This window comes from Lactuca sativa, chromosome 5, assembly GCF_002870075.4.
Source record: "Lactuca sativa cultivar Salinas chromosome 5, Lsat_Salinas_v11, whole genome shotgun sequence".
Lineage (NCBI taxonomy): Eukaryota > Viridiplantae > Streptophyta > Magnoliopsida > Asterales > Asteraceae > Lactuca > Lactuca sativa.
The window spans coordinates 278,820,406-278,832,804 of NC_056627.2; the positions used below are offsets into that span (position 1 = coordinate 278,820,406).

The window sequence follows — 12,399 nt, forward strand, 5'->3', positions numbered from 1 at the left end:
CCCTATTCATGAGCCTATAGTACTTAAGTATCTCTAACCCACCCAATGTCATTTTTATCTTTCTTTTTCCTTTCGCTTTTTTTCTTATCCTATTTTATTTTTTCCTCCTATTTGAAAATATAAATAGTATTATCCCATATATAAAGTAATACCGCTTATTTTTCCAAATATAGAGATGAAGTTTCAATTGTCAGTTTTAATCTCTCGTTTTATATATTTACACATTTCTAGTTTATTTTACAAACACGATATCATATGCAAATAAACATGAAGTTAACCTTATATAATCTTTTTTATTTAATATTATCATAATGAAAATAATATAGATTATATATTTGTTAAAATCAAATTAGTAGAAGGGCATGTTTGACAATCTATGTAAGTTGGAAGATTTGAATATACTAAAATTATACTTTTTAGGGTAAAAAATGAAGGTGAATTGGAGATGAAATACTATTATCCAATTTTTTACTCCATTTTTTTAGGGAAAAATAAAGGTGGGTTGAACATGGTCTAAGGTTGGAAAAATATATATTAAAAGAAGAAATAATGTTTAATGTTTATATAACTATTTAACTGTAATCTAAAATGAATTAGAGGTAGTCAACTAAAAACACCCTGATCACATTTTATTTTTAGAACGTAAAATAGAGTTTTGGAGTGGTTTATCTGCAACCCAACCCAACCCATATTAAATTGTATTTCATACTTCAAAACTAAAATGTAAAAAGAGAGTGTGTGAAGGAGTGTATTTGTAGAGTGTAAAACAGAGTTGTGTTTGAGTTTTTTACTTTATTTTACACTCTATAAATAAAGTGTAATAAGAAAATAGAGTAGGGTCGTAGATACGCTAAGATTTCTTCCAACTCATATGGAAATTCATTTAAATTAATTGTGATTTCCTATATTTGAGATATCTTTTATTTCATCTGAGATTTCATGTAACTCTCGTAGCCGCCGTAAGCAGATGTTTAGATCTCGATGACGGCTTCCTTCTTCAGTTAGGTTTTTTGTCTTCGTTCTTCAGTTAGCGTCTTATGCTTCAGATTTGTTCATCGAGAGGTTCTAGTTTGGTTAGGATGTGTGTTCGTCAGATTTTGTTTGTGTGTGTGTGCGTTCATCTGATTTCGTGTGTTTGCGTTTGTGTTCATTTGATTTCATGTGTGTATGTGTGTGTACATCTGATCTAATTTTATGTATGGTTTTTGTTTTTGGGATGACTATTTGGCGAAGATAAAGTGGTAGAAAAAGTTTACGTGGAGATGGAAGTGGTAGATGATGGTGATGGCGGACTGTGGTCGAACGGTGGTCGTGGCAGAAGATGTTTTTGAATGTTCTTGAATCTATGAATATGTTATTGGGTGTTTATCACATACACACACACACACACACACACACACACACAGAGAGAGAGAGAGAGAGAGAGAGAGAGAGAGAGAGAGAGAGAGAGAGAGAGAGAGAGAGAGAGAGAGAGAGAGAGAGAGAGAGAGAGAGAGACGTTGGATGCGAAATGGTGGGGTTAAAAATTTTTATTTTATTATTCATTTTAAAAAATGAATGAAATAAATAAATATAATAATAATAAGCAATGAAAAAGAGTAAAATAATCATTCTAACTCATTTAAATTTCTTCATCGACCAAAACTAAAAAAAATACATAAATAAAATAATTGGACTACTGATACAACTTTAAAACTTTTTATATCAAAAAAAAAATAATATTTGACATATCATAGGCACCAAACTTATAATTTTTTCATTATTTATTTGTTTCTCATGCGACCTCTAAAGTACTTCTACATAATTACTAAACTACCGCTCAATTGGTTATTTAAGACACCAAAATGAGAATTACCACACCAACCCCTAACGGGAAAAATCTGAATAAACAATGCCCCAACACAACAACCAAGGACAAAACGGTAAAAACACACTAAAACAGTAAAACCTAGCTTTTTAATTCCGGGCTCAGCATCAGCTGCCATCTAACACTTTGACTTTTCTTCCTTTTTCCCTCTTTTCTTTCCTCTATTAAACACCTTAACTTTCTTCCTTTTATCACACCCTCATTCTTTACAATTTTCAGCATATGATAAATTCCTAATATCGATTTCACTCTTTTCTGGTAAGTTATAACTTATACCATTGATTCAATTTCAAAAGGAGTTTTTATATCTATTTTTTATTTAATTTGTATTTAATAATGTATAAAACACCTGGTTACAGCAAAACAGCGTTTGGTGCGATTCGAACAAACAAGAATTATGGCTTTAAATTGTCGGAGGTTTTAATTAGCTTTTGTTAATTTCTACCTTTCATGTTTCATCTTCTTCCCCTTTCAGTTTTCCTGCTTTCAGTTTCAGGGTTCGCCATTAGAGGACTGAAATCATGCTTTCTTAAGCTTTACAAGCAAACAAACTGGTCTTTCTTCTCCACAAACAAAGGTATGTTTTTGAGTTTTTAATGCGCATTGATTGTTGCGAAATACGAAATGTCGGGATACTTTTCAAAAATTGTTTTTTTTTTCTTTTACTGCATTTTAGCAACGTTCGAAATGTGAGAAGTGGGGTTTCTTTTTCTTTATTCAGTCGCATGTAGACAAGCTTTGCTTTTTGTGGGGCTCTGTTGACGATGCAATTGCAAGGCTCTTTGTTCAATGGAAATATAATGGAGTCTTTTCACGTAATATCCGGCTCATATATTATTTTGTCAATTTAAATAATAAATTATTTTTTTACCAAAAGCTTTTAACCAATGGCATAGTGTTGTTTTCTTGAGATCGAGGGTTAGGTTACGTTTTAACTGCTTTAGAAATAAATTAGATTTGTTATTATAAAAAATATATATATTATTTTCTTTGCTAATTGGTTTCTCAAACTAGCATATTTATGTTAGATTTTGGCATGATACATGCAATTTTTAGTGACCCTATGACCTAAAATAACAGGTTTTTATAGGTTTAGTGACTATATATTAATATTGTAAAATAACTTGTTACAGGAATGTGTAAAATAAGATAGTTGTTATACCAAATCAGTTAACTTGTTTGTGTATTTTAATCTGGGGTTTGGTATACAATATATGCAATAATTAAAGGATGACTTTCTAAAGTTATATTATCATTTGGTGCATGATTACTTATAGAATATTCAAGGAAATATCTTATTGTTATCAATAAATATGTTTAACGTGTGTTCACTTTTACTAATTTAAGCAATAAATTGTTTTATTTGCCACTTTGGTCATTAAATCAATATTTACATTATATATGTCAAATTAGTACAAATAAGATAGTTGGTTATTATACCAATCCATTAGACCCTTTTAAGAATATTTTACGAGTGAGTGGATTGATCATTGATAGTTAAACTTTATGAATTATGATGATATTTATCGTACATATTCTTTAGGACGTCGACCAAATTGCACTCGAAAAGCAAACCAGCCTATGAGTAGGATATTTTTGGGTTTTAGACTTTTGTCATAATATTTTCCTATATTTTTGATCCATGTGTTAAAAATAAGTTACAAAGGCTGTCCTTTTAATTTATAAAAGAGGTCCCTATGCATTCTTTTTTTTCTTTTTTATGTTTGGGTTTTAGTCTTTAGCCACAATACTTTTATATACTGGTAGGTTTGGTCTTTATATAGATTTATATAGAAAATAAGTTACAAAATCACTCCCTATAGTTTTACAGAAAAGGTCCCTACTTATTTTTTTTCAGAAATAATCCATATGTTTAATATGTTTAATGAGCAACTAGCCTATTAATAGTATATATTTTTGGGTTTTAGTACATATTCTTTAGGATGTATACCAAATTGCACTTGAAAAGCAATTAGTCTATAGATAATATATTTTGGGGTTCAGATTTTGTGCATTTTTTTTTTTACGTTTGGGTTTTAGACTTTAACCACAATATTTTCATATGTTGGCAGGTTTGGTTTCTACGTAGAAAATAAATTACAAAATCTCTCCCTGTAATTTATAGAAAAAGTCTATGTATTTTTTTTAAGAAGTGGTCCACATGTTTTATGAGCAACTAAGCCTATGAATATTATATTTTTTGGTTCTAGACTTTGGCCACAATAGTTTCGTATGTTGGCATGTTTGGTCCATATGCTGAAAATAAATTACAAAAAGTTGTCCCTTTGATATACAAAAAGGGTCTCTATGCATTTTTTTCATATTTGGGTTTTACACTTTGACCACAATACTTTGTATGTTGGCATGGTTGGTCCCTGTTTAGAAAATAAATCACAAAAACACTCCCTGTAATAAAAGGTCCCAATGCATATTTTACAGAAATAGTCCATATGTTTAAAAAAATGATCTCTGTCGAATACAAAATTTACAGATTACATCCCCACAAAACGGATATAAGACTCCCCCGCCTATGTCCACTCGAAACAGAAAGGAGACAATTTCTAGTTATAGTATATTTAACAACAAAAACATAATAATCCAGGTATAATATTTTTATCTAAGTTTTATGGTTCAAAAAACCACTTTTATATTTATTAGCATTGTACAAACTTGGACCATAACCTTTTTAAACAACTTTAGAAATTATATTAGTATAAGTTGATAACCACAATAAATCATTTGTATATGATAATTTAGGGTCATTGATACAACTATTTTTTTAATAAAACAAGTAACAATATTAAATATAAGAATGAATAAGTTCAAAGTTAAAAGAAGAATTGCAACGGTGAAACTCTAACATTGTATTTAGTGTCACCTTATAATATAATATTTTATTTGATGTTATATTATCCGTCAATACCAAATTTGGTGTAATATATATTGTTGGGTTGGAGATGCCCCATAGGGTGGAAGGAGTTCATTCCTTCCACATCTCCCAACCCACTTGTGACGTAGGCGCCACATCAGTATTTCTATCCAACCATTTCAACTCACAACACATGAAAATCTATCACTCCCAACCCAAATCCCTCGGTATAAGTTTTACAGCATATGACACAAATAGTGAAAAGAGAGAACCACGACTTAGGTAATCCGAGATATTACCAATCTGGTGGTACCGCTCCACCAAGGAATGGTGTAGCTGGTATCGCCACCAACCCACTGTATATTTCCTTCGAATCCGTACACCCTTAGTGATATGATTTTTGTAAATTAAGCATTGTCCATGGAGTTTCCAAGAGAATCCTTGACCCTTATCACATTCCGTTGTAAAATACAATAATACATATGGATATAAGAATAAGATTTTATTGTAAGAAATAACAATTGTAGTTTCTATGATTTGTTTATTATAGCATCTTATTTTCCTTTTTTCATACATACATTGTATTTTCAAAAACTTACCTACTTATAAAAGTGTCATCAAAACAAAACATAAAAAAAATGAAGTACAATATATAAAAGTACATTGATATTTATTGGAATGTTGTAATAAAAGTATGATGTTGTAATAGAAAAAAGTGAAAGTAGAATGTTGTAATATATAAATGTATAAAAGTACATTGATATTTATTGTAATTCAGCCTTAACTCTTAAGAATAAAGTTTTGTTGAATTAAATCATAAATCATACCGTCTCTTTCGTATAGGTTGCCAAATTCTTTTCAAAGAAGGTATGTGAATAGGACCGAATACTAATATCATGTCCTTTGAACATTTGATGGCGACTTCTTTAGATATGTATTAACCACAGACGTCTTTTTAATAAAATCAAAAGTCAAAATAGGGAATTTCTCAAGTTATACAATCTGATTTTGATTTCATTCTCTTTGTTTTTCAAATAAAAAAAACAAAAACAAATCGAAGGAAAAGGTTTGGTAATGGCCTCGATCCAAGAGTTAAAGCATTCTGCTTTTTTTTTCTATTATTTATACGAAAAGCTCATTGCTTTCATCTTTTTCTTACACCATGTTCATACATATTTCTTCTTTATTATATCATCGTCTGTTCATAAACAGTTTCAGATTGTTTGTTTCAGATGGATTCAGTTAATCGATCAGCTGTGACCCCAAGAAAGAGTAGATTGGCTCGTACCTTTGCCAAGGTGTTGCATATTCGACCTCAACCTGCAACGACGATTGATCAAGTTCAGAAAGTAAAGTCGGATGAGAAACCCATTGGTAAGTTCTTCAACGAGGAAGATGAGAAATTTCAGGAGAAAGCAGCCATGGATGCCTTCATCGCCAAAGTTTTTGCAACCCTATCGTCCGTGAAAGCGGCATACGCTCAGTTGCAGGATGCTCAATCTCCATACGACGCTGACGGAATTCAATCGGCTGATCAGATCGTGGTCACGGAGTTGAAGAGGTTATCGGAATTTAAACAATCGTATTTGAAAAACCATATCGACGACGCCTCTCCGGAAACCACAATCCTGTTGGCTGAGATCCAAGAGCAGAAGAATCTATCAAAAACATACGAGATAACACGAAAGAAGCTAGCGAACCAGAGTCGGCTTAAGGATTCAGAGATTGTGTTTTTGAAGGAGAAATTGGAGGAAGCTGAAAGGGAGAACAAATTGATCGAGAGGAGGTTGAATTCTAGTGGTCCTTTATCACGTCACGAAAACCTTCATTTCTCAAAATTGACCTCAACCGATTTCGTATTAGCTCTCAAGCACACCATGAAAGCGATTCGAAGTCTGGTGAAGTTCATGATTACTGAAATGGAGTATGCGAATTGGGATCTGGATGCAGCGGCTGAATCAATCCAACCGGATGTTGTTTATTGGAACGTAACGGATAGATGTTATGCATTTGAATCGTTTGTTTGCAGAGAAATGTTTGATGGATTTAGTTACCCGGATTTTTCCATTTCCGGCGATCGTCGGGACCTATCCAACAAGGCAAAACGCCAGAAATTGTTCTTTGACAGATTTATGGAGTTGAAATACTTGAAAGCAAGGGAATACATAACATGGAAACCAAAATCGACATTCGCTAAATTTTGTTGGTTTAAATACCTGAGACTTGTTCATCCCAAAATGGAATCTTCCCTTTTTGGAAACTTGAATCAGAGAAGTTTGGTGACTGCCGGAAAATTCCCGGAGACGACATTCTTCGAGTCGTTTGCAGAGGCGGCGAAACGGGTTTGGCTTTTACATTGTCTGGCGTTCTCATTCGATCCAGAGGGAGCATCGATCTTTCAGGTGAGAAACGGCAACCGTTTCTCGGAGGTGTTTATGGAGTCCGTGAACGATGAAGCATTCTTGTCACCGGAAAGCTCCCGGGAAGTGGCGTTCACGGTGGTTCCGGGGTTCAAGGTGGGTAAAACTGTTGTACAATGCCAAGTTTACCTGACTTGATTAACGGCGATGAGACCACCACCGGCGGTGGAGGGTGTGGGGGTGTGCTGCTTGCTTTTGAAAGTGAAACCGCGTTAAACAACTGGATATTTTCAATTTTAGTCCCTATTGATGAAGCCTTCCCCAATTTTGTTAATATTAGGGGTGGGACTGTGGGAAAGGGGTTGTGGTATTTAGGGAAAAAATTAGGTAAGTGTCATATACTATTCATAACATGCATTTGAAAAGCATGTGTTAAAATGTTATGTGGCAAACACTTGATGGTTTTATGGTCTCATGTTTGTATTTAGGGTGAAAAAATGATCACATAAGTAGCTACCCTTGACGTTTTTCTTTGATTCCGGTCCCGTTTGAATGTCCGGTGTGTCACACTGATTTTCAAACTACGGGGTGTTAGTGTATTATGATATATTGTACGTTTATCTTGCCCTTTTGTATTTATCTCGGCTCATTGTTGTATATTTTTCTATATGTATATTATGATTAATGAGAGGACTTCCATGGGCTACCAAAAGTTCAAAACTTATTCGAATAAGAAAATGTTTGTTATCCGCCATTATATCGAGTTGAGGTGGTGGTTGTTCTCAATATTTTGCAAATGTGAGAATTAGGGAATGTGAGATTTAGGGGTTGTGTAACAGCCCGGAATTTCAAATACTTATATAATTATGATTTGGGGGTGTTTTAAGAGGGGACTCGGCGAGTTGGAGCCTAGACTCGCCGAGTAGGACCGCAGACTTGGTCGCGGGTTCGCGACTGGACTCGACGAGTCCAGATATGGACTCGGCGAGTCGACGCTGTTCAGCAGAAACCCTAGCCGTTTGGTTTTGGATCGTATATAATGCCTCTTAGGCCGTCATTGTCCGTCTTTTGGCCGATTGAGAAGAACCCTAATCGTTGTGGGCGTCTAGAGCAGGAGAGAAAGCTTTTGGAACCTTGAAGAATTTGTTAGGCAAGAAGAAGAAGAGTTTTGGCCAAAGGAATATCAAGGGGATCGAGTTCTGAGGTTTGGAGACACAGAGAGGGTGTTATTCAGGTAATATTTCGGATCATTTCTGCTATATTGATGTGTGCACGATTTTAGGGTTTATGAAACCCATTTGGTGATTAGATGGATTATTATATTGTTACCCAAGTGTTTGTAACCCAGTAATAGGATGGTTAGAGGTCCAGAAGGTCCCATGATTGTGTATTTCGGGACCATACGTATTTCAGGAAGCAGTTGCTCGTCTGCATGGCATGGACTCGCCGAGTTGTTCTTCAGACTTGGCGAGTGGCTTGAAGATTTACTGGGACTCGCCGAGTTGTTCTTCAGACTCGGCGAGTGGAGTCGGGGTGGCCCCGCGATTCTTCCAGGAGAAACTCGTCGAGTAAAAAGGGGATACTCGACGAGTAGGAAGGGAATCTTAAGGAATCGGTGAGTCAAGGACGAGTGGACTCAGAGTCGTTGAACTCGGCGAGTCTTGGGGTGACTCGGCGAGTTAGGTCGCGGGTTAAGTGAAGTTCTGAGTATGGGGACTTGGCGAGTCATTGGGTTGACTCGACGAGTAGGGTCAGTCAGGGGTTGACTTTGACCTTGTCTTTGATCAATGATTGACCAGTGGTTCCAGGGGTATTTTGGTAATTGTTGTTTATCGTTTGAGTTCAGTGCATTGGCGGCTATCCAGGAGTGGAGATCGTATCAGTGATCGGAGCAGCTTGAGCTATCTGTTCAGTCGGCAGTTTCGAGGTGAGTTATCCTCACTATATCAACAGGGTCTAAGGCACCAAGGCCGGCCCTTTATTGTATTGAGATTCAGTTACGTTTATCATGTTAGTGCCGGTTGTGTCTGCATCCTGGTAGTTAGGATGGTACATGCTAGGGGACCTTGTAAAGGTCAGTTCTCGATATGCTGAGTAATGCTATGCTAGTGATCGGATAGGGCGGTAGCCCGGTTAGGGTAATGATATGCTATGTGATCTGTTTACTCGGTTTGTTGATTATGACTGTTATATGACTGTATGTTTTGTGCACATGGTTGTTTGGACTAGAGATGGGTTGAGGCGGGTCCTGCTTTGTGCTGTAGGCCAAGATACCCAGGGCGGACCGGTTGTTCCGAAGGCCCAGCGAGCGGTCCGGATAGGCTGTAGGCCCCACGAGGGCGGACCAGACGTGCCGAGGCTCGGAGAGTGGACCAGGATGACTGAAGGCCCGATGCGGGCGGACCAGTCACACTGTAGACTCGGAGAGTGGACCAGGTGGGTTGAAGGCCCAATGCGGGCGGACCAACCCCACTGTAGACTCGGAGGACATGACTAGACCCGGAGGATGGATCCGACGGACTGAAGGCCTGATAAGGCGGACCAGTCACGATAGACCCGATATGCATGATTGTTCTATGATCTGTTTTGTTATGTATGATTTATATGTTTTGGACCGGAAGGTCACGGCCTGGAAAGGCGTATGCGCGGTTGGTATTTTGGGGGTATCTCACTAAGCTTTCGGGCTTACAGTTGTGGTTTAATGTTTTTCAGGTTCTTCAGGAGACTGTGGCAAGGCGAAGGCGCGATCGTACCGTTCCTCATGATTTTGTAACAACGAGATTCTGGGAATACTTAAATGAATTGTATTGAAAACCTTTTTGTGAACATTTTAATGAAAATCGGGTTGCTTTGAAAATTTTAAATTGGTTGTGTTTTTCGGATGTTACAAGTTGGTATCAGAGCCTTGGTTTGAGTGAATTGGAGGAACACTTGTGTGACTCCAGTCTCAAATCGAGGAGAGTTTTCAAAAAGAGAAATTAAAATGGTTTTCAAAACAAGTAAAGGAGGACGCGTAGGTACGATCAGCCGGAGCCAGTAAGTAACCCCAAAATATCATACATGGCAATTGTTTTATTGAGCTTTGATAGAACAGCATGCTAGAGTTAGGCTAGGGATCTTCAGGATTTATTGATGAGTTGCCTGATTTATGATGCCTGCTAGCCTAGGGTTCCTTGCGAGAGATTTCTAGTGTTCCTCTAGTGGTGAGGATAGAGCGTTGTTATATGTGTCGCTAGGGTGTTGTGGGAGTACTTCATACAAATATGGGTTGGTGCGGAAGGTAGTATGGGCCCGTACTACTGAAAGCACGGACTCATACGCGTATCAGGGAAATCATGACCTCTAGGGTTGGGATGAGAGCTGGTTCCCGGTTAGTGGAATATGACTGAGATTGGTGTTTTATTTTCAGTATGGAGATTCCAGGGCACGCTGGGAGTGGATCCGGGTCAGGATCAGGAGCAGGAGAGGGAGCTCCAAGTGGGTCTGCACAGCCAGAGGTTGTCAGTCAGATGAGTACGCACGAGTTGGATGCGAGGATTCGCGAGATTCTGCATGATGAGGTTGCCGCATTGATTCGGGCTGAGCTGCCAGAGTTGTTTGGGTCGATCAAGACCGCCATGGTGGAGTATTTTGATGAGCGTTATGCGGCTCTCACGGAGACGGCTGCCGCGGCGGCTACCGCAGCAGTAGCGGCGGCAGGAGGAGGAGCCAGTAGAGGTTTTCAGTATCGGGACTTCGATAATACGAAGCCTCCCACTTTTGATGGAGTTCAGGATCCGATCGTCGCTATGAGGTGGTTATCAGATGTGGAAGGATGTTTCTTCACTTGTTCATGCCCTGCTGATCAGAGGGTGAGGTGTGCTTTGAACCTGTTGAGGCTCGGAGCAAAGGATTGGTGGAGATTGACCACGGGATCGTATTCGGATGCGCAGAGGGCTGCGATTTCATGGGATCGGTTCAGGGAGATGTTCAGTACTCGCTATGTTCCACAGGTCGAGAGGGAGAGGTTGGCTCAGGAGTTCTTGGAGCTAAAGCAGGATTCGGAATCGGTGACGGAAATCACCAGGATGTTTACTGAGAGGGCGATGTTTTGTCCCGAGTTCGCTTCGGAGCAGGCTCAGATGTCCCGATATCTGAGTATGCTAAAGAGGGATATCAGACAGTTTGTGTCTGCGCAGAGGTGCGAGACTTTGCTGGAGTTGCAGGAGGCCGCCAGGCGGCGTGAGTTAGAGATTGAGTTACAGATGCGTGAGCTGAGGCAAGCTCCGGTTCAGTCGCAGCCGGCGACGAAACGGTCTAAGACCGTTGATTTCAGGATGGGAGATCAGGGTGGCCACGTCTGTGGTAAGTGTGGAAGGGGTCATGCCGGGGTTTGTCGGTCCGGTGGAGCATGCCGCAAGTGCGGGAAGGAGGGACACTATGCGAGGGATTGTCGGCAGTCGGTGCCGGTTCGGGATTTGAGGATATGCTATCATTGTCATCAGGTTGGACATTTGAAGGTCAACTGTCCACAGATTGCTGCAGGATCGGTGCAGGCTCCAGCACCGGCTACGTTGAGGATCACAGGTGGAGGTCAGGGTGGAGCGGAGCCCCCAAGGGCTTAGGGTCGTGTTTTTTTCAGCTTGCTGTTGCGGGTATGTTTCTTTCTGATGTTTTGATTATTTATGCTTGTTGTGGAGTATTGTTATCTGCTAGTTTCGTTGGTTGGCTATGGAAATTGCGTTTCGGGTTTCTTGTGGTATTCGTTGTTCCTTGAGGGATTGGCGAGTTGTGATCGGAATTTTGGTTTAGTACCTTGTGCCCCTTGAGGGATCGTTATGGTTTTGGGATTGTACTTCGAGCCATCATTGATTATCTTTGAGAAGATTGGTGGCGGATGCGGTGTTAGTTTGGAGACTAGCTGGATTCTGCAATCTGAGGAATGGAAAGATGAAGATTGAGTCGCTGTCGAGCGGGTTGTACAACGTAGGAGCATGATTTGTATGAAAGTTGTCGGTACTGGTGAAACGCACTTGGAGTGCATGTGCTGATTCCTACGAGGTGCTTTGGGAGATCGGTGATGGCGACCGGTGATTATCTGTCAGCGTCTTAAGTGGGGGAGAATTGGAAATTCTCTGGATGGTCGTTGGGCATGGAAGGTTGTTTAGCCGCTTGGGAATTCAGCGGTATTTCTATCAGATGAGAGCAGGCTCGGATGGGTGAGCCGTAGGCGTGCGGGGCGAAATACAGACCTAGAACAGTTGATTGAGGAAGGCATGGGTGCAGGCCGGGATCGAGTATGTATGATGGAGGTAGAGTTCGGA

At 39.0% G+C, this 12,399-nt stretch overlaps 1 protein-coding gene across 6 annotated transcripts; it reads left to right on the forward strand.

Annotated features, from left to right (window-relative positions):
- The first annotated feature begins 1,886 nt into the window (after window positions 1-1,886).
- LOC111920006 (protein GRAVITROPIC IN THE LIGHT 1) lies at window positions 1,887-7,753 on the forward strand. 6 transcript variants are annotated; one of them, XM_023915585.2, is made up of 4 exons: window positions 2,013-2,125; window positions 2,227-2,284; window positions 2,358-2,444; window positions 5,969-7,753. In XM_023915585.2, exon 4 carries the CDS (start codon window positions 5,969-5,971, stop codon window positions 7,292-7,294), a length of 1,326 nt encoding a protein of 441 aa, XP_023771353.1. In that variant the 5' UTR covers window positions 2,013-2,125; window positions 2,227-2,284; window positions 2,358-2,444; the 3' UTR covers window positions 7,295-7,753. The 6 variants fall into 6 exon arrangements, 5 of the variants coding, with proteins under 5 accessions (XP_023771353.1, XP_042758832.1, XP_042758830.1 ...); XM_042902898.2 differs by having other exon boundaries at window positions 2,034-2,284; XR_008232552.1 differs by lacking the exon at window positions 5,969-7,753 and adding an exon at window positions 2,544-2,686 and having other exon boundaries at window positions 1,887-2,444.
- The last annotated feature ends 4,646 nt before the right edge of the window (window positions 7,754-12,399 follow it).